The sequence below is a fragment of the Plasmodium gallinaceum genome (assembly GCF_900005855.1).
Source record: "Plasmodium gallinaceum strain 8A genome assembly, contig: PGAL8A_v1_32, whole genome shotgun sequence".
Lineage (NCBI taxonomy): Eukaryota > Apicomplexa > Aconoidasida > Haemosporida > Plasmodiidae > Plasmodium > Plasmodium gallinaceum.
In genome coordinates this window covers 524,127-547,359 of record NW_021628338.1, presented here as the reverse complement: position 1 = coordinate 547,359, position 23,233 = coordinate 524,127, and the positions used below count along the sequence as shown (strand labels likewise).

General features: G+C 17.5%; 6 protein-coding genes across 6 annotated transcripts; 4 read left to right on the top strand and 2 right to left on the bottom strand.

Annotated features, from left to right (window-relative positions):
* Positions 1–1,424: 1,424 nt before the first annotated feature.
* Positions 1,425–7,801, top strand: PGAL8A_00050100 (conserved Plasmodium protein, unknown function; the record flags this gene model as incomplete). Its single annotated transcript, XM_028674518.1, has 3 exons — positions 1,425–4,428; positions 4,571–6,649; positions 6,807–7,801. The coding sequence occupies 3 exons, from the start codon at positions 1,425–1,427 to the stop codon at positions 7,799–7,801; spliced, it is 6,078 nt and encodes a 2,025-aa protein (XP_028530863.1).
* An 880-nt stretch (positions 7,802–8,681) lies between these two features.
* Positions 8,682–8,876, bottom strand: PGAL8A_00050000 (conserved protein, unknown function; the record flags this gene model as incomplete). Its single annotated transcript, XM_028674517.1, has 1 exon — positions 8,682–8,876. The coding sequence occupies one exon, from the start codon at positions 8,874–8,876 to the stop codon at positions 8,682–8,684; it is 195 nt and encodes a 64-aa protein (XP_028530862.1).
* A 1,659-nt stretch (positions 8,877–10,535) lies between these two features.
* On the top strand, positions 10,536–11,615 carry PGAL8A_00049900 (lysophospholipase, putative; the record flags this gene model as incomplete). The annotated part of the gene is made up of 1 exon (XM_028674516.1): positions 10,536–11,615. One exon carries the CDS (start codon positions 10,536–10,538, stop codon positions 11,613–11,615), a length of 1,080 nt encoding a protein of 359 aa, XP_028530861.1.
* Positions 11,616–13,208: 1,593 nt separating this feature from the next.
* Positions 13,209–17,225, top strand: POP1 (ribonucleases P/MRP protein subunit POP1, putative; the record flags this gene model as incomplete). Its single annotated transcript, XM_028674515.1, is given in 5 exon segments — positions 13,209–13,805; positions 13,810–16,252; positions 16,448–16,819; positions 16,945–17,037; positions 17,182–17,225. Coding segments are annotated over 5 exon segments (3,549 nt in total).
* A 483-nt stretch (positions 17,226–17,708) lies between these two features.
* On the bottom strand, positions 17,709–18,201 carry PGAL8A_00049700 (conserved Plasmodium protein, unknown function; the record flags this gene model as incomplete). The annotated part of the gene is made up of 2 exons (XM_028674514.1): positions 17,709–17,917; positions 18,009–18,201. The coding sequence occupies 2 exons, from the start codon at positions 18,199–18,201 to the stop codon at positions 17,709–17,711; spliced, it is 402 nt and encodes a 133-aa protein (XP_028530859.1).
* A 1,338-nt stretch (positions 18,202–19,539) lies between these two features.
* On the top strand, positions 19,540–22,685 carry PGAL8A_00049600 (Cg7 protein, putative; the record flags this gene model as incomplete). Its single annotated transcript, XM_028674513.1, has 2 exons — positions 19,540–20,988; positions 21,120–22,685. 2 exons carry the CDS (start codon positions 19,540–19,542, stop codon positions 22,683–22,685), a joined length of 3,015 nt encoding a protein of 1,004 aa, XP_028530858.1.
* Positions 22,686–23,233: the final 548 nt, after the last annotated feature.

Below are 23,233 nucleotides of genomic sequence, written 5' to 3'. Positions count from 1 at the left end.
CTTTTTTTTTTTTTTTTTTTTTTTTTTTTTTATGGACATAATATTTTTAACTTTGTTTTATTATTATTATTCATTTTACTTACTATCTCTTTTTTTTTTTTTCACTTTTTTATTGAAAGTACAACATTTTTCATTAAGTTTTATGATTAAATGAAAATGTGTTTTTTCAATTTTAAATGCTTATAAATTAAATTAATATTTATATTTTTATTTTAAAATATATTTATTTTTATATTTTTATTTTGTTACTACTTGTAATACTTTTTTTTTTTTTTTTTTTTTTATAATAGCATACAAAAAACAAAGAAAATATTAATAAAAGGAGTTTTTTTAAGGAAAATGTATTTATTTCTTTTTTTTTATTTTGGCTTATAAGAACTTATATATATCAATATATATCTATATCATATTTTTTAATCATTGTGTAGAATTATATTTTTCAATTTAAATGAATTATATTCAGGTTAAATTCATTAATAATGTATAAATAAATTTTATAGATGCACTTATCTTTCAATTTTTAAATACTTTTTTCTGTTAATTTTGTCCTTTTAAATTTGTGTTCATAAATAAAATTATGTTTATATTTCTTTTATTTTTTTTTTATATTTCTCTTTTTTTCACAATTACATTTAATTTTTAACTCGTCTAAAAATATAAATTTGTTTTAAAAAATAAAAAATAGTTACACTAATAGCTATATAATAAGCAATGTTTGAATTATCTCATATTTTTGTTTATATTTTTTAGTTAATCTATTTTGAAAAAGATTATTTGTTTATGTTCAGTTATTATTCTTAAATATAATTGTACAAATAATATCTCTTACAATTTTAAAATGTTCTTGATCATATTTTTTTTTAATATAATCTAACTACTATTGAAGAAATAAATAAAAATTAATATCCTTTTTAGATTTATATTTTAAGGAAATTCTTTATTATATTCTCTTTTCATTTCACATTTTATTATTTTTTACTTTTTTTTCTTTTTTTATTTTAATAAAATAATCTAGGTAATGTTTATATACATATATATATATATATTTTTTTTTTTTTTATTAATTGCTACATTGCATAAAAACAACAACTGTTTTTTTTTTTTTTTTATAATTATTTATAATTCTTTTATTTTATTATTACTATTTATTATATTTTTAAAAATAGAAGGACATTTATTTTTTTTTGATTATAATTTCATCTTACAGTTTTTTATTGGAATATGTGTAATACATTTAGTTATAAATTAAGGTAATATAATTTTTTTTTTGATTTTAGAACGTTGATCTTTTTTTTTTTTTTTGTTGTGAATTAAAAAGAAAGATAATATAAACATAGGGATATAGGATAAAAATGTTAAAATAATAAGAAAACATATAAAGAAATATAAAGAAAAAAAAAAAAAAAAAAAAAAAGAAAGAAATCATGAATAAATATAAAAATCCCTTGAAGGTTTTAGAATGCAATGATTATAGTTATGAAAACATTGATATATTTAAAAATGAATATATAGCAAATATATTATTGAAAGATGGAATAGATTATATAGAAAATGAAAATAATGAAATAATAAAAAATGATAGTTATGTTAATACTTTATTTTTTGATTATCTGAATACAAACAAAAATGATATAAAAGAAAATAATAAATATGAAAATGAATTAAAAAATGAAATAATAAAGATAAAAAAAGAAAAAATTGTCTTCAATAGTAAAAAAAAAAACGGTAAAAATAATTCTCAAAATGATAAAAATTTTTATATTGATAATCATGACTCATTTTATAATGACGAAAAAGTAACAAAATGTAATGTTTTAATTAAATCTAATAAATTTGAAAAAGTAAGTTATTACAGTAAAATAAATGTTAAAAAGGAAATAGACAAAAACCAAATTAAAAGAATTAAAAAAGATTATAGATTTAGAGGTATGCTACTTACAAGAGTGAAAGAATTGATTCCATCTAAATGTCATTATACTGAATTAAATACAAAGAGAAAAAAAATATATTTGTTTAAACCAAGAAATATTAATTATTTTTTTTGTAATTATTTCAAATATGAAAAAACAGAAAAATCATTTAATTTACCACAGAAAAAGTACTTAAAATTTTTTATTAAAAAGAAAAACTTACATAAATGTAGCTTTAAAATTAGAAAATTTTTTTTAAAAAATGAAATTTTAAAAAAAAAAGAAAAAAAACATCTAATTCCTATTAACAAAATTAATAAAGATTTTATAGGATTATATTACAATAAAATAAAATATAATAAGTATGAAAACAGTTCACTTAATAAAGAAAATGATATATTAGTTAATAATAATATAAATAAAAAGTTTGTCTATTCAGAAAATCTTGCAAAACCATTCAACAGTATAAATTGCATGACTTGTGTAGAAAATAAAAATAAAGAAGTTGAAGAAAATGTTACGAAATATAATGTGGAACATTATAAAAATGAAAAAATAAAATCATTAAATAATAATAATAATAATAATAATAATAATAATAATAATAGAGATAATAATAGAAATAAGTTAAATGTCAATTCTAATGATATATGTGATGAATATGAGAATAGAAGTATACTACTGAATAAGAATGAAATTAATAAATTTTTTAATGAAAAAAATAATGAAAAAAAAATATTAAATATTAATTCTGAAAAAACAAATAAAAAAAACAACTCTAGAAAATGTAAAGTTAAAAAAAGTATTTCATTTAATAATGAGTTAAAGAATGATCAAATGAAATTTATAAATAATACGCAGTCTAGTTTTATATTTAGAAGTACTATGAGTAACAGTAACTCAGAAAAAATAATAGATAATGAAGAAAATGAGAATAATTTTAATTATAATGTAACTAATGAGAATAATAACAAGGAATGTTATAAATTTAAGAAAGAAATTTACCTTTCAAAGAGTGTAGAAAATGATAGTATGCGTGGTTCTATGAGTAGTTTTACTAAATCAGGAAAAAAATTATACAAAGATAACAATGAAGTAATGAATGTTAAAAAAGAAAATATTGAAAAAGAGAAAAAAACTAATAAAAAAAGGATTAAAAATATAGAAAAAAATTTAAATAATATAAAAAATATAGATATGGAAAATTCATATATTAAGTATATTTATAAGCCAGAAAGAAATTTTCATGATTTTGAGAATTGTGAAAAAAAAACGAATAAATCAAATTTTTCTAAAAAAGAAGAAAATGTCAGAAATTCTAACTTTATTTTTAATAGATATCAAGACCAATTTCAAAAAATTATTACACCTAAAATTGATTGTGGAAGTAAAAATGTATATGGGTTTGGTGAGACATTGAAATTTATGAAGTATAGAGAGTTATTAAGAAAGTATATGGGAACTTTTTATAACTATAGTTCCTTTAAATGTGCAAGTTATATTATAATTTATGCATTAATACTAAAAATAACTGCACAAATTTCTAAAAATTTAACAGTATCAAATATTACAAATGAACAAAATGATGTAAATGCTAAAAACTCAAACATATTTTTAAATATTCATGACACAGATGGAATTATTCAATCTGTTTGTTATGTTATTTTATTAATTTGTATAATTTTGTTAATAAAATTAGGCATTCCATCCAATTATTTATTAGCTGGTAGATTAACCATTATATTTATGCTTTTATTTGTTATTCAAATACCTATAATGGTTTATGCAAATTTCTTGTATTTAAAAAATGAGGAACTGAATGATAAAACTCATAATAAGATTTATGAAAAGAAAGATTACTTCAACTTGCAGTTGCAGAAAATATTTGATACATTTTATATGGATACTTTTAATTTATTAATATACACTTTTCTAATTAAATTAGTATCTCTATATGCAACATATCATAAATTAATATATCCACATTTATTAAAATTTTATTTAGATAGATTTTTTTTGAATTCTTATTCTATAGTTAAAAAAGAAATGATTCATTTTAGAGTTCCAAATAATATTGATGCATATTATTTAAACAAAATGAATAGTTATTTATTTAATTCATTATATAAAAAGCAAGATCAACCATCAAAAGAAGACTTAGAAAGTAGTACAAGAAGTGCAATAGGATATAACATAGTTATAAAAAAAGAAAGATGTTCTCCTTTTATGAAATTATTTAAGAAAAGAATGTCTAACTCTCTTTTTAGATCAAGAAATAGGAGGAATTTAAATTTTTATATTATTTTTTATATAGGAGAATTAGATAATAAAGGTAGACCACATGGGTTTGGATATTGGAGAGGTATAAATTTAGAAGGAGAAGTTTTAATTGGCTATTGGTTTCATGGGATACCAGTTGGTCCGTTCAAATGTCGAGATTTTAAAACAGGTTCAGGATTTATGTGTATAAAAATAGGATATGGAAAAACAAACTGTGAATTGAATGATTTAGAAATAGGTAATATTAAAAAAAAAAAAAATTTTTTTGGAAATAGTTAAATTTTTTTTTTTTTTTTTTTTTTTTTATTTCTTTCTTCTTATTATATGCATATATATTATAGTTCATATTTTTCATTAATATATATTATTTTTTTTGATAGGTCTTGCTGATACGGAATGTTGTGTTAGTGGAGCTTTTTACAGAACATTTCCAAGAGTAGTCTTTTATAATTTAAATCTAACAAGTGTTAACACAAAAAATAAGAGGAATGGAGATAAACATGGATTAATAGAAAAAAGGGAATGTTGTGAATACTTAATTGTTAATAAAGCTAGTAATGATATTTTAAGATTTGATTATTCACAACTCCTACAAGATTGTGATGAAGATAAGATTAATTTTTATCAAAAGGATGAAAGCAATAATAATGAAGAAAATAAAAAAAATATTTTAAGCGATAATTCAAATTTATATAATGAAGAATTACCCAGATCATTTATAAATGACGAGACATTTTTAAAAGGAGAAATTCTAAATTATGATGATATATATAATATGAGTTATAGTATTAAAAATTTTACGTTAGAAAATGAAATACAAAATGAGTTAAATAAGAATGTTGAAAAAAGAGATGAAGAACAAAAAAAGGATATTAATAAAAATAAAGAAGGTTCTTCAAATAGGATTCATCTTAAGGAAGAATTTGAAAATGTTGAAAACAATAAGAAACATGAAAGACATAGAAAAAAATCAAAAAAAAAGGAAAAAGATAATAAAGGAAAAAATAAAGAAAAAAAAAAAACAAAGGAAACAAAGGAAATTATATCAAGCATTAATGAAGAGTCTAACTTTATTATAAAAAATAACAAATATGAAACATATAAAAATGTAAAAGGAAGAAATAAAAAACATATAAATTCATTTACAATGTCATCAAATGAAAGTTATAGCAATATATCTATGATAAATGAAGACATATGTATAGAAAAAAAAAATAAAAATAAAATAGAAGAAATAAAATATGGATCATTGAATAAAGAAAAAAAATTTAATATAAATACCGAAATTGTTCTTGGTGAAAGGAACTTTGAAATTATTGAAAAGCATAATCAAGAATTAAAAGAAAATAATAAGTTATTAAAAAAAGATAATGAAATAACATTAGAGTCTGTAAAAAATGAAAAGAAAGGAGCAAAAGAAAGGTATAGGATGTTAGCAAGTCGTTTTTATCTAAAAGATAAAAAAAAAAAAATAAAAAAAGAAGACCAAAATAAAAATTTAAGTGAAAGAGTAAGTGATAATAGTATAAATGAAGACGAGCAGTATGAAAAGGACACAAATGAAAAAGAAAAAAATAAAAAAAAAAATAAAAAAAATAAAAATAGCACTGGTAATAAATGTGAGAGGAAATATAGAATTTTAGGAAGTATTAGAGAAAAAAAAAAAAATGGAAAAAATGAAGAAAAAAGAAAAATAAAAAAAAAAATTGGTTATAGTATGACAAATACGATATTAGGAATAAAAAATTATAATACTTTAAAAATAAAAAAAAAAAATAGGAAAAAAAATGGAAACAGAAAAACATTTCTTCCAAAAGCATTATCTGGAACATTGCCTAAATTAAAAATAAAAAAAAAACGAAGACGATTATTATTTTCTGATACAATAACAAATGTATATAAAACAAAATGTATGAATATTATTTTACAAAATTTATGCCCACATATGCCGAATTTTGGTATAATTTATAATACAGATCTTCACATCTCTATTGATGCAGAAAGGGGGTTATATATAACGGGTTATATAAATAAGAAAAATTCTAATTTAGTATATAGCAAGAATGGAAATAATGATTTTGAGGATAACGAAGTGAAAATTAAAATTATTAAAAAAAGTAAAAATAGTTTAAATGATAAAAAGGGAAATGAAAAACGCTTATATTCTTGGATAGATGATATTAAAGAACTAAGTTTGGATGGTTGGGTAAAGTGCGAATTAGCCGGTTGCTTAGAAGCAGTTATTTTTATACATGGTTATAATACTAATCATTTGGAAGCTTTACAAATTTTGGGGCAAATGGCATCATTTGGTAATTTTCCTAATTATATTAAATTATTTTTGTTTAATTGGCCATCAGGAAAAAACTTTTTAGAATTTTTTATTGCAAAAGATAATTCAAAAAATAAAAAAGTACATCATGCTTTTAAGTCTTTTCTAGATACTCTTAGAAATAATGGTATTAATTCTTAAAAAAAAAAAAAATATAGAAAAATAATAATAATAAAGATTATGTTATATATATATATATTATAAAAAAAATTATAATATTTTTTATAACTTTAATATATTTACTTTTTTTTTTTTTTTTTTTTTTTATTTATTTAAATTAACAGGAATAAGGCAAATACATATAATAACACATAGCATGGGCACAAGGATGTTCTTAATGGCTTTCCATGATATCGTAAGTAGTGAATTATTCTCAACTATCGATGAAAAAGAAAGTGCTTCAAAAAATGTAACAAAAATGAAATTAATAACTCTAACTATGATGAATCCTGAATACTATTTAAGTGATTTTGTTAATAAAGAATATGTATTTCTTAGATCATTTTGTACTGTTATATCTATATATTGTGATTCTAACGATAAGGCATTAAAATGGGCTGAAATATTTAGTGGTACTAAATCATTAGGAAAAAATATTTTTGATTTAAATATATGTAAGGATTATCACAATTCGAAGAACTTAAATGCATATGAGAATTTTGTGTTTGATAGTAATAAATTAGAATATTATTCAATACCAGTAGAAAATAGAACTGATGAAACAGAAGAAGTAAGTTTAGATCCCAAATTAATTTCTTCATATATTGAAAATGGTAAATTTCAATATAAGAAAGACATTGAGAAAATGAAGAATAAAGGATTTATGACATCAGTTGTGCAGAAATTAAGAAAAGTTGTCAATTTTTTTTATAAAAGAAAAAGGAGACATAAATTAACTATGAATGATCACAATTCGATAGACAATGATAATAGCTTTTTAAATAATGAAAAAACACAAAATATGATGCATCAACCACCTATGTTTAGAAATACATTATTAGTATTTACAGGAATAGAGCCTACTTACTGCTATCGAGATAACAGAGATTGGTTAGATGTTGATGTAATTGATACAACATGGTTAGGATCAAATGTCCATACTTTAAGACATTCTTACTGGTCTTTAAATAGAGAAATTATTGAAGATATTAGAGAATTAATAGTAACTAGGAAAAGAGCAAGACAAAGAACCTCACGACTAGATAGAAGAGAAGGAAATGTGTGGGTTTATAGAGTAGCACCATCTCATTTAAAGTCAATATTTGATTCGGATTTATAAAAATTAAAAAAAACTAGAATAAAATGAATAATTAATGAAAAGATAAAAATTTTTTAATTAAAACAAAAAAAAAAAAAAAAAAAAAAATTAAACATTTAATTAAAATTTCTAATAAAATACACAAAAAAAATTTCCAAAAAAAAAAAAAAAAAAAAAAAAAAAAAATTAAAAAGAAGATTCGAATAAAGATACAAGTGATTAGAATGAAAAAAAATTAAATATTTAAAATTATACATTATCTACGTATAAGTTTTTTATTAGTTATAATGTTACACTAATAATATAATTTAAAAATTAATATTTTTTTTTTAAGTGTCAATTCACTTACATATTATTTTATAAATAATATTTTAACAATCAATTTTTTCAAAAATTATTAATAACATATATATATATATATATATTTAATTCTTATATTTTTTTATTATAAGATATATATTACAACAAATGATGTTTATGGATAAATTTAAAACTTTGTGCTAATATTTTTATATTTATTTATCTACTTTTTTATTTTATAATTTTTTTTTTATAAGTTTATTATTTTCATTTTTTTCTTTTCTCCTAATTCATTAGTTATTATTATTTTTTTTTTTTTTTTTTTTTTTTTTTTTTTTTTTTTTATTATTATATCAATATTTTATATGAGAAAAAAAAAAAAAAAGAAAGTTTTACTTTTTTATAATAACTCCCATTAGAAATAAATAACATAAAAAAATTTGAATATGCTTTATTAAATTTTTTCTTAATTTTTAAGTTTGTATGATTTTTTCCTCTCTTAATATATAGAAAGTTGATTAAATTATACGAAAACAAAAGTATACTATTATTAAATAAAATAATGTTTATAAAAATGTATAATTATTATTTATATATATTTTTATGTTTTATTTTTTATAATGTCTTTTTGAACTTCTTGGATAGCATTATTTCTATTTTCTAAATGCTTCGAAATATCATATTCTTTCATTTCTGGCTTCATAATTAGATGCACACAACATGAACCCATTGCCATACATAAAAAAGATGTAGATACAATGAATAGATATTTTTTTAATGGTACACCTAAAGGCATCTTTTCTTTTTTTATTAAACTAATTGTAAAATAAACATATAAATTAATATATATACAATTAATGTATTTTTAAATATGTATGTATATAATTAAAATTTTATAATTTATTTTATAAAAATTATTATCAAAAAAGAAAATAATGACAGCAAATAATAAAACATTAATTCTTTAAAAAAAAAAATATATTTTTTTTTTTGAAACAAAGATATCAATTAAATAATTTTATTTTTCATAATTTATATAAATATTTTTCATATATCATGTTCATCATAGATGATAATAATCATTTCTGCTTTAACATATATTTATAAACAATCTTCATTCTACAATATTTTTTTTTATTTTTATTACTTGTAATGGAGTTATTAATATACGAAATACAATCAAAATATTATTATATGTGAATCATACAAAAATATATATTATTTTAAAAAAGAATAATTTTTGTTACACAAAAAAATAAAATGTTAACTATAATATCATTTTATAATTTCCAATTTATTATTTTTAAATAAATAATATATTTTTTTTTTTTTTTTTTTTTATTATAATATATGGTGAAAAATTCAAAATTTTTTATAATCAGGCTTAAAAGATATAAATTAAATTTTTAAAATAACGGCAGTATTTTTTTTTCACAAATTTTATATAGTTTTTGAAAATATTTACATGCACTATATTTTTTTATCAATATGAAAAAAAAAAAAAAAAAAAAAAAATAGAAAAAATGTTTTAAACCTATCAATCTTTAATAATAATTTTCTTCAATAATAAAAATATATATAGAAAAAAATATATCTCCAATAAAAACAAAATTGTTAAAAATAGCTCCAAAAATAACAATATTTTATATGTATATATAAATGTAAAATATATTTTTTATATACATAAGAGAACAAGGATTAATTCAGTTATATATTTAAAAATTAAGTTTAATTATTTTTTTTTTTTCCTGTTTTTGTTTTAAAAAAAATCTTTAATTTTTTTAATTATATAATTATTGAAAAAAAGAAATTGAAAATTTTTTGATAAATTTTTTAAAGTATTTCACAATACTACAAGGGAAAAAATTATATTTTTGAAATTAATTTCACTCTTTTTTTTTTTTTTTTTTTTTTTTTTTTTTTTTTTGAATAGTATATAAAATTATTACTATTTTGATACATATTTTTCTTATATTTTAATAGGAATATTTCTTTTTATTACTATTTTTTTTTTTTTTTATATATATTGCTACTTATTTAAAATATATATCATATATCTTTTTTTTATTATGAATAGCATAATTTTATTAAGTTGGAATATATTTTATTCTATATATTTTTAATTATTATTACTTTATGAAATTGTGTAATTATTTTTAAAATGAATTAAGGTATTTTATAATTTTTATATTTCTTTTATGTCATATTATAATACCATGAGGTTATAAAAGTTTTTCTTTTATAATAATAATATTTTTTTTAATTTTATTTTTAGTATTTCTTTTTTTTTTTTTTTAACTATTATTACTTATTTTATTATTACCGTTTTATTATTATTTTAAATTTTATTTTAGTATCTTTTTTTTTGAATTTTTTTTTTTTAATTTAAAAATATTGTTTGTAATTAATTAGGAGAATTTATACACCAGAATTTTTTTTTTTTTTTTTTTTTATAATGGCAGAAGGTGAATCATCCAGTAAAGTAAAAAAAAAAAGTACCCTAGATGGTAATCCCAAAGTTGATTCATTTCGTAATAGGGATGGTTTATTATTGAAAACATATGCATGGTTAGTTCAAAATCCTATTGGTATTTTAATATTAGTTCATGGTATGAATTCACATATTCAATTTGAGTATTTAAAACCAAATGTGGAAGTAGTGAGTAATAAAGAAGCGAAACTAATAGACGGTGAAAATTTTTATCTTTACCAAGGTAGTTGGATTGAACAGTTTAATAAAAACAATTTTTCAGTCTATGGGTTAGATTTACAAGGTCATGGTCAATCAGAAGCTTGGAGAGGTTTACGATCAAATATAAAAAGATATGATGATTTAGTTTATGATGTACTTCAATTTATTAATAGGGTTCATGATATGTTAAGCTTATCTAATAAAAAAGATAATAGTGCGACTCTTCATGAAAATATCAATTCCCCTAATATCCCACCAATTTATATAATGGGTTTTTCTATGGGTGGAAATATTGTTTTAAGAATTTTAGAGATATTAGGAAAATCAAAAGATAATAGTAAAGTGAAAATAAGTGGTTGTATTTCTTTAGCAGGAATGGTTTCTATTGAACATTTAAAACAAAAAAAATCTTATAAATACTTTTATATACCAATGTCTAAATTAGCTTCTAATTTAATCCCAAATGCACGAATTACCCCATCATTGGAATTTGAAAAATATCCTTTTGTTAATGATGTTATGGCTTTTGATAAACTTAAATGTGATAAACCAATTACATGTAGATTCGGATATGAATTATTGAGAGCTGTAGATACATTACATGAAGATATGGAACATATAGATGAAAATATTCCTTTATTGTTTATTCATTCAAAAGAAGACAGTGCATGTCATTATGAGGGAGTTGTAGAATTTTGTAATAAATTGAAAAATTCAAAGAAAGAATTGTTCACAGTAGAAAATATGGACCATATGTTAACAATGGAACCAGGAAATGAAGCAATTCTACAAAAAATTATAGAATGGCTTACTCAAATTTCAAAAGAATTGGGAAGTTCTTAAAAAAAAAAAAAAAAAGATATCTATTTTTTAAAAAAAAAAATTCAAACTTATAACAACATCCGCAATTACTTAAATATTATTTATATGAAATTTTATAAAATTCTTTTTTTTTTTTTTTTTTTTTTTTTTTTTTAAGTTATAACTTATGCTTATATTTTATATAGCATACCAAAAATAAATTTAATTTTTTTATATAATTTTTTATTTTATAATTTATTTATTTATTTTATTATTTTTTTTTTTTTTTTTCCTTTTTTCTAATTTTTATCTTGTTTTAATTTTTAAGGGTAAAAAAAGAAATGAAAAACTGAAGTAATTAATGTGAACTTATTAATTAACACAAAACATAAAAATGTTTTAATAATGTTTTTTTTATTTACCATTATTTTTGAAGATAGTAAAAAAAAAAATAGAAATAAAATAAATAAATCATATTGTTAGAAAAATTCCTTCTTATAAATATTTATCTTAACATTTAAAAAAAAAAAAAATTCTAAGAGAAACATCTTATTTATTTATTTTTCCTTTTCATTAACAAATAAAAAAGAAAATTTTTTTTTTTTTTTTTTCTTATAGAACAAAATGAAAAACAGAATACAATTTTGTGTATATATAAAATAATCTAGTAAAAGTAATCTTCATTTTAACATCTAAATATTTTAAATAATTTTATATATAATTGTTCTTATTTTGAATTGTTTACTTATAAAAATATATTTAATTTATGGATAAAATTTACATATATATTTTTACTTACTTTTTTTTTTTTTTTTTTTTTTATGTACTCTCTATTTAGTTAATTTCCAATAATATTTTATATTTGCTCTTTTTTTTTATATTCAATTTAGTAGAATATTTCCTTTCTTTTTTTTTTATTCACGTTATTATCCTCATTGAATAGATAGATTTATAATTAATAAGAGTAGGTTATTTTGTTTTCTTTTCTTTTTTTTTTTTTTTTTTTTTATTTTTAATTAATATATAATTCTATTAATAGTGGATATATTGAAGGTGATGATAAAATAAACCTACATAATAAAACAACATAAAATTAAAGTAAAAAAATTTTTTAAATATTGAAAATAATTAAAATATTTATATGTACGTAATAAAACATATGTAAAAGAAAAATAAAAATAAAAAAGGTGATTAAAATATGTTTTAAAACAATAGAATTTTAAGATAAAATACAAATACTTAATAAGATTTGGAAAAAAAAAAAAAAAAGAAATATTTTTATTAAATAATAAAGAAATAAAATCTCGTAAAGTACTAAAATGTTTATTTAGAAGGCTAATTTGTAATATATATACTTAAAAAAATAGGAAATCACTAAATTATTTTTTTAAAATACTAAATGTATTTTATAATTTTGATTTCCTATTTCACTTTCTATATATAAAAATATTAAATAATAGCCAAACTGTTTTTATTTTATTTTATTTTATATTTTTTATAATTAAGCAAAATTTGATGTAGACTATAAATTATACAAGAATATTTTGTAAACCTACCTGAACATTCACTAATTTTTTTTTTTTTTTTTTTTTTTTTTTTTTCGTTTATAAATATGATTTGATATTAAAAAAAAGGATGATTATGAATTCTAATGATAATAAAAGAAAAAAGGATTTAGATAATAAAAATAATGATGATAAAAAGAATTGTTATGAAAAACAACAAAATAAAAAAAATAGTGTGGAAGAACAGAGTGATACTAAAAAATTTATTTCAATGAAAAATGAAAATAAAAAAAATTACATAAATATTATGAACAAAAATAGTATTAACGAAAAAAAGACATTAAAAATGATAGATAAAAAGAAAGATAAAATAAAAAAAATGGATGAAAAAAAATATAAATCAATATATCAGGTAAGAAATAATTCGATCATAAATTTTTTTAACAGTGAATCTGTACCTTGGATATCTTCCTTTTTTAATTTAAAAGAAGAAGATTTGTTGATTTTTGGTAGAGAATTAAAAAAAAAAAATATTTTTAAAAGATGTTTTCAAAAAATACATAAAAATAGAAGAAGGAGATGTATGTCGTTTAATCCATATAGGGTTCCCTTAGCTTGTAAAAAAGTAACACTAGAAGAAATGTTAATATCGGAACCAAAAATAAAAAAAAAAAAAAAAAAAAAAAAAAAAAAGAAAAAAAAAAAATGTTCCCTTTGGATATTTTTATAAAAAATTTATTATGAGAAGTAAAAAAAAGAATTGGTTAGAAACTCATTTATATCATTCGAAGAGATTTCATATGATGAGTATATATGGATATAAATTAGCTATAAAAAATTGTAGTAAAATAAGTAGAAGAATTTTCAGATATAGCAAACGAAAATCATTAATACATGATATGTCTTATATTGAAGTAATTCAATTAAGTGGGGATGAAAATACTATAATAAATGCATTGAAAAAATGCACAAATGTTGAACAGGCCAATATGCTTAGGAAAAAATATTTATTAGGAATATTATTAGGAAAAATTTTTATTTACAACTATAAGAATGATGATATCATAGAAGAAGAAGAAGAAGAAAAAAAAAAAGAAGAAAAAGAAGAAGAAGAAATAGAAAAAGAAAAAAAAAAAAAAAATAATTTAAACAATAACTCTAATTCAAATGAAAATCACAGTGATAATTTTTTTAACTCAAAGAATCCTCTAATATGCCCTGCATATTTTTTATGGAGGTCTAAATTAAAGTCAAATATTCATTTAAAAAAAGAAAAAAGAAAAAATAACAATATTAATAGTGATATAAATAAAGACAATAAAGTTAAAATTATTAATAACAATGATAGTTTTTCTGAAAAAAAAGAAGAAGAATTAGAAGATAAACTAAGAGATATATGGTTATTTGTTCATCCATTGTGTTTAAAAGAAGTTATGAAAATTTTTCTGAAATTAAATTTAATGATCACTGTAAAACATATAAAAAATATTTGCATGTATGAATTGATTGGACCTAGAAGTTTTGAGTTATTAACAAATATTTTAAAAGTAAAAAATAAATACCCAAAACAAATAAAACATGATATATATCATTATAACTATGAAAATGTTACTTTACCATATGATTTCGTTATTCCTTTATATGCTATTTTACCTAAATCTATTGGACCGTTTATGCTAAATTATAAGATTAATGAAAATGAAATACAGAAAGTTGATAGAAAAGATTCACATATTTTTAATTTATTGAATAAAGAAAACAAATTTATTAACACTATAAAAAATGATAAAAGAAATGTAGATAATATAATAGAAAATGCATTTGATTATTTAAAAGAAAAAAATGGGATGAGAGTTTTAAAAGAAAAGGAATTCAGCCCATATGATAATAACATCCTTATGAATGAAAAAGTGAAACAAAAAGTAATTAAAAATGTTAAAGTTAGCAAATATGAACATTTAAGAAGTAATAAAAAAAAGAAAGTAAAAACAGTTATTCTGAAAATGTTAAAAAATAATAAAAATATTGAGAGTTATGATATACTTAAGGAAAAAAGAAAATCCATATGTGAATTGTTAGGAAATAATCATAATTTTAGTTCCTTTCATTTTACTAATATTCTAAATAATGACAATAATAATTACAATATTACATCAATTTCTAGGAGTGATATGAACGATAATAATAACTTATTAAATATTAGTACAAATAATAAAAAAGCAATTGTATTTGATGATATAAGTAATAAAAGTAAAGAAAAAAAAAATATAACTGAAATTTCCGATAATTTAAAATTTTCTTTCAAAGATAAAAAAGAATCAAGTATTACATATAAAAATAATGAATGTGATAAATATATGAAAAAAAAAATAGACAAAAAACTAAATGTAACATATGGGAAAGATTCAATACAAAAGTATATAAATGAATGTTTAAATAAAAATGATACAAAAGATGAAAAAGGTGTAATAATAAAAAAAAAAGAAACAAGTGATATTTCCATAGAATTAAATAAAATCAAGGAAAATATTAAGCAAAATTCAAAAAAATATATTAAAATACCTATATTAATAGTAAATCAAACTAATAACAATAATCATAGGTATTTTATTATATGCCCTTCAAAAAAAAAAAGTTCTATTTTATTTCACTTGTTAATACGAAATGGTTCTATAGCAATAGGTTTGAAAGAAAGAGACAAAATTTTGAAATGTTATGACTTTATTTGTTATCCTCAAGACTTTCCGGATTCATATGGTGGAATTCAATATAGTAAATTAAGAGAAGAGTTATCAAAAAAAAAGTATTTTAAAAAACCGTTAAGTAAAAGAATAAATTATTATTGTTTAGGAATAAACAATCCTTTTAACTATTCATGGTTTTGCATTCACCCGTATAAAAATAATATAAAAATTATAAGAGTTACTGATTCTTATAATCAATTTTTAATTCAAACATTTATACAACGTTTTTTATCTATATCTTTAAAAAAAATTTATCACATTAACACTCTTGAGGAATTTGAAAAATTTGTAGAACATTTTAAGTCAAAATTTAATGTTTTCTCAAGTTATTTTATTACTGTTTATGTATGTTCATACAAAAGAAGTATCCCAAAGAGATTATCTCATGTGTGCACATTAACACTTAAGCAATTAATCAAATTTTTTATAAGTAAATTTATTTAAAAAAGAGAAGAAACAAATTGAAATATATTTTATATGATTTTTTGAATTATATGTGAAATAAGAATATTATTCACTTAATAGAATATTTAACTATGCACATAATTATAAAGTGATATTTCATTCAAATATTTGTTTTAATATTACATAATTTTTTTTTAATTTTTTTTCTTTTTTTTTATAGAGCATATGGACACAAAAAAAATGTTGGAATGGATAAAACATAAGAGAATTATTAGCAAAAACAATAATAATGATAAACAAAATATTGAAAAATTAAAAGAATCTATAATTCACAAGTACAAAAATAAGATTATAAAAAAAAATAAATATGAAAACAAAGAAAAATTATTAACAGGAAGTTCAATAAATACTCAAGAAATTTCAAAAGATAAACAAAATGTGGATGAAATTATTTTGCCATCAAAAAAAATAATAGGATATGTTTCAAGTGGAGGTCATGTATTATCAAAAGGATATGGATATGGGATAGCACATATATCTTTTTATTTTTTTTTGCAAAATTTATTAAATCATATGTTTATTTTGAAATTATGTAAATTTAAATAAAAATTTTGAAAAAAACAAAAATTAAAAAAAAAAAAAAATCTTTAATTTTATTAAGTATATATAAATGTGTGTGTATTTTTTTTTTTTTTTTTTTTTTTTTTTTTTTTATAGTAATGTCAGGTGAAATAAAAATAAATGAAAAAGGAAGAGAATTTCCTTTTATAGGTTTGATCAGAAATGTAAATTCTGCTTATTATCATTATGGTATATATATATATATATATATATATATATATATTTTAATAAAAAAAAAAAATATTGTTTATATTTTTAATTGTTTAATCTTATTTGATTTTTTATCTTTTTTTTTTTTTTTTAATTTAATATATATTTATTTTTTTTTTTTAGTTTGGCTTAGTTTAGTAGCAGAAGATAAATATTTACCATTTTAACTACATATATATTTAACTATAAATTTGATTATTTTCATATTTAAGAAAATTCTTCTTTGATGGTCTCATTTATTTAGTGCTTTTAATAAATACACTTTTTTTTTTTTTTTTTTTTTTAAAACAAAGTTTCTTTTTAAATTCAAATTATTAGTATAATTTTTTGTTATAAATTTTAGTTTTCATATATTTTTCTTTTTTTTAAATTGTGAAATTTTATTTTACTTTTTAAATGAATTAAATTAAATTTATAATATGCTTTAACTTTTAATATTTGAAATATATAATAAGCATACATAAAATAATGATTGACATATTTCCAAACTAAAAAAAAAATAATTTCGAATAATGATATATATATATATATATTAATTTATTTTTTTTATTCATTAATGGTAATTATTATTTTTTGAGATGATATTTAAAAAAAAAAAAAAAAAAAATGTCCATTATATGAAAAATATATTTTTATATATTTATTTCATTTTAATAGGATGATAAGAAAACTTCAGAGTTCATATTCTCCATATAAATATTTATATATTCATTAACTATTTCAAAATTAATATCTTCCAATGGTATAATACCTCTTGTTTCAATTATTTTTAAGTTATTTGATACAATTCCTTTTATTCCTATATATTTGGAATCAGTTTTAAAATTTCTATCTTTAATAATACATTCAACGCAATTTCCTATATAAAAAGGAATATTATATACATTTTAATATAAAAAAAAAAAAGAAAATATATTTATGTATAGTTTTTGTCATAATTTTTATTTTACCATTGACTGATTTCAAGTTAATTATATTATCTTGTAAACTAATAATTTCACCAATAAAAAATATCTCTTCATTTATCAATTCAGACAAATATTTTTCTGATGTGAGTTTTCCTACTTTATTATATGAACAAATTTCACTATCATTTAATTCATTTTTTTCAATAACATTATTATTTTCATCAAAATCGTCCATATTATATTTTTATATTTTTAACTTTTTTTTTCTATATATTTTTATAATTTTTTTTTTTTTTATTATCTTATTTTAATTGTAAGATGAAATTCAATAATTTCACTAAATTTTTTGCTTATAAGAAAAAAAAAAAAAATTTTTATTTCCTTATTTTTATGCGAATACCTATTTTTAGTGTTTTCTAACATACAATATTTTTCTATACTTTTTTATTTTTAGTATTTAATTTGGATTTATTTTTAAGTAATCAGTATTATTTTTTTTATAAAATATATATTAAATTTTATTTTTTTTTATGAGATGCATCTAAAATAATTTTAGGTTAATTTTTTTTTTTTTTTTTTGTTATGTATTTTAAAATCTAATAAATTAATAAAATGACAATAAAAAATGTTGATAGCAAAAATATATATAAAAATATGTATACAAAAATTATAAAAAAAGTTAGAACAAAGCTTTGTTTTATCATGTATTAATTTTAATGTTTGAAAAAATTTAAGGTGTTAAAAATATTTTATTATAATCAAATTTTAAGACATTTTCTTTTATTATTTTTTTTTCATTTTAATTTAAAAAAATTTAATCAAAAATATGTATAGTATATTTATGTATTTTCCTCTATTTTATTATTTCTCCATATAATTATGTACATGTATATTTTACCTATTTCTCTAGTTTTTTAAAATATTGATAAAATAAACGGTTAATTATTATTTAAAGGTTATTTAATTTTTTTTTTTTATTCAAAAAGTTATTTAGAGAAAAAAAAAAAAAAAAAAAAAAAAAAAAAAAAAAAAAAAAAAAAAAAATATATATATATATATATATATAAAATAATACTATCTAAAATCTTCAATTCAAAATAAAAATAAAAGAAAATTTAAATTTTTTTTAAGAAAAATATATACATATATATCTTAAGTTTTAAAGTATTATAGAGTTTTATTTAATTGTTTTTTCTTTTTTCACAATTTAATATTATAAAATTATTTTTTTTTTTTTCTTTATGATAAAAACAGATATATATAATTTTGTTAAGTATCCTAATCTTATTTACGTTTTCCTTTTTTTTTTATTTAGTTTTTGAATAGATACAATTATTTTTTTTATCTTTTTTTTAAATAGATGTAGCACAAGGATAACATTTCCCTTTTTTTTTTTTTTTTTTTTTTTTTTTTTTTTTTTATAACTTTTTGAATAAAAAAAANGAATAGATACAATTATTTTTTTTATCTTTTTTTTAAATAGATGTAGCACAAGGATAACATTTCCCTTTTTTTTTTTTTTTTTTTTTTTTTTTTTTTTTTTTTTTTTTTTTTTTAAAATGCATATATTTCAATGGATTACGAAGAAATTGTATGTGTGCATTTGAACTTAAAATTTTTAATTTTTAAAAATATAGAGAAGGAAGATAATTGCTTATGTGATAATTTTATTGTAAACTTAGCAAATATAAATGACATTGAAGTAGATAATAGTTCTAAAGAATATTTCATAAAAAAATTTCATGGTATTCTAAAAAAAATAAAAAGAAATGAATATGAATGTATTTTAAGTGGTACATTAACAGAAATAGCTAATTTTTTATTTCAGCATATTGAATTATTCATTGAGATAAAAAAAAATAAATATGATACAGAAGGTAATAGTGATACTAAAGAAAAAGTTAATGAAATAGATTTTTATGACAAAAACAAAATAAAAAAGAATAAAATTCATTTATTGAAAAGCGTTGATACTTATGATGATTTAAACTTTGAAAATAATAGTATTTATTTTAAGTGTCCATTTAATGATTTAATAAATGATTTTGAATTTTTTGAAAATAAAAAATATGAAAATATTAGCAATTTTTATATAGGAAATGATTTAATTTTATCTATTTGTTTAAAATTAGAAGAGTATTTAATTGAAAAAAAAGATTTAGAAAAAGTAAAATTGTGCTCTTATGTAAATTTAGAAAAATATGAAAGTAAATATAAGCATATATTAAATATATTTAGTCTAGATAATTTATTTTATTTATATATTAACTTTAACGATTATAGTAAAGAATTTTTTTATGATAATGAAGTAGAAATAACAGTTGGAGATATGATGCAAAATTTATCAAACAGGGTTTTAGAAAATGGAGAAAATAATGGTTTACATAATTCTATAAATAAATTTATAGAAAGAAAAAAAATTGATGATTTTAATGTAGGTTGTCATTTTTCATTAATTCTAATTGATGATACAAAAGAATTATACGATTATTTTTGCATTAACGATATATTTATAAGTTTGAACAAAATAAAGTTAAATATAGATAAAAGTGTGTTTTCTAATATTAATGATAAAAATGAATTGTGGACTTTTTATAAAAATTTTAAAAAAATAACATACAATTTAAGCACTTTAAATAATTCTTCTCATAAGTTAAAATTTAGTGTTAGTATTATTTCTATTTTATTGAATTATAATTCTAGTAATGAGTTAAATTCTTTTGATCTCAATAATAACCCATTTAATCAAAATTATAAATTTATGAATTCATATAATACTTTATATAAAAATATTTCAGAAAATTCAACTTTTAATTTAGGAAAAAATAAGGAATTATCTAAAATGAATTTCATCTTGTGTAATTTGTTTTTATCAGTAAATCGTTGTCATATATTAGAATTGAGTAATATTTATGCAGAGAAAAGAAAAAAAAATAAAAATAATTTTTTTATAAAAATTGAATCTAGTATGTTTCAACAAACTTTTGTATCACCGTTATACTTATTTCAAGAAGATACACAAGTAAATTATAAAAAAAAAAAAAAAAAAAAAAAAAAGAAAAAAATGAAAAAATGAAAAAATTATATATATGCTATTTTGTTAAAAATATTATAAATTTCATTTAATTTTTTTTTTTTTTTTATTATGAATAGATTGAATTAAACAATTGTTATGTAAACCATGATTTTAATATAAAAGAAGAAGACTTATATGAATATTTTGAAAACAAAACTATTTATTTTGATTTATGTTTAAAGGAAAATGATAGTGATATAAATATAGGAAAAGGAAATTTTTCAATGAAAAGTATTGTTAATGAATTAAGAGATAAGCTAGAGGAAAAAAATATTAAAAATTACTATAAATTTAATTATAATATATCACTATATTTAAATGTATTTAAAGAAAAATACTTAACATCTGAATTAAGTGTAGAACTTTTTTTTAGTATGAAAGAAAAAAAATTAGAAGAAAATAAAGATAATATTTTATCAGTAGAATCAAAGTGCCTTAATTATCAGATTCCTAATAATATTTATGAATTTAAAATTTGGAGAGAAAAGGAGGAAGACAATATTAAAAAAATATTAAAAAGAAAAGAAGAAAGTTTAGTTAAAAAATTTACGAAAAATTATGAACTAATGGAAAAAGAAAGGAAAAACGAACTAGAAATAAAAAAAAATGAACTTAAAGAAATTATGATTAAAATGAAAGAAGAACAAATAAATATTATAAACAATAATAATGCATTAAAATTAAAGGATAAAGAATTAAATGAAGAAATTTATTTATTAGAAAAAAAATTAAAAAAAATTAAATATGCTTATGAAAAATCTCTATATGAGTTTAAAGAAAATTTAAGAAAAAATAATTTAAATGAAAGCATGTTAAAAGAAAATGATGAATTAAAAACTAATTATACAAAATTAATAACAGAGAATAAAATATTAAAAAAGGAAAATGAAGAAATGAAATCTTCATTAAAACAATATAATAATAAAGACAATGTAATTATAAGCAATAAATATTTTGAAAAATTAAAAGAAGAATTAAAACTATTAAAGGAGTATAAAAATAAAATGAAGGAAGAAAATATAAATTCATATAACGATAAATTGCAGAATTATGTAAAAATTATTTACAAAAATAGAAAAAAAATATTAAAGTTGATAACTAACTTTACAATAAAATTAGAAAATATTTACGATTTAACGAATGATGAAATATTAGAGGAAAAATTTCAGTCTATTTTAGAAGATTTAAACTCAATAAAGTTCATAGTTAGTGAAGAGATGAAAGAAGAAAAAAAATTTAAAAATATGGATATGCTGGAATTAAAAAGTAATAATATCAATAATAATAATAACAAAAATAATTCAACTTATTTTAATAGAAATATAGAAAATAATATAAAAGAAAAAGATCAGAAACAATTTCTTTTTCAAAAAAAAACTCCTAAAAAAGAAAAAGAAAAAAAGGGATGCACGAATCAAAGTTTTACGAAAAACGTAAACAAAAATGAAAACAAAAATAATTTTAATTTTAACAATCAAGCAATAGAAGGTAGTAATAAAAAAAAAAATACGAATAATCAAATTGTTGAAAATTTAAGAAGTGAAATAAAGAGATTAATAGAATCAGGAATATACAATGAAGATGATCAAATAATCATAAATATGAAAAAAAAATTGGTTAGTATCTTAAACTGTGACAAATAAAATAACCATAAATAATATAACATTTTTTATATATATATCATACAAAAAAAGTAAATGTTTATAAAAAGATGATTATAGTACTATTTAAATTATTAGAGAATTTTTATTATGAATATATTTTATGTTTTAAATTCTAATGTTTCAAAAAAAAAAAAAAAAAAAAAATAAATAAATAAATGAAAAATATGTTTATAAAGTTATACAAATGATATTTTTAATTTTTTTTATACATATAAGATATATAAATATATATATGTATTCCTATTATTTATACCTTATATATTTTTAAAATAAGAAAATTCCATAATAAGAAATACATTAATTTTCAAAAAAAAAAAAAAAATACATAATTACAGAAATATTTACATATAAATGAAATATTTTTGTTTAAAAATTTTTTGATTTAATTTTTTTTTTTTTTTTTTTATCTTTTTAAGTTTTTATTTATATAAAAAAAAATTATTACAATATTATTTTTTTTTTTTTTTAAATATAGTAATTTGTTATTTCACAAAATTTTTTTTTTTTTTTTTTTTTTTTTTTAAAAA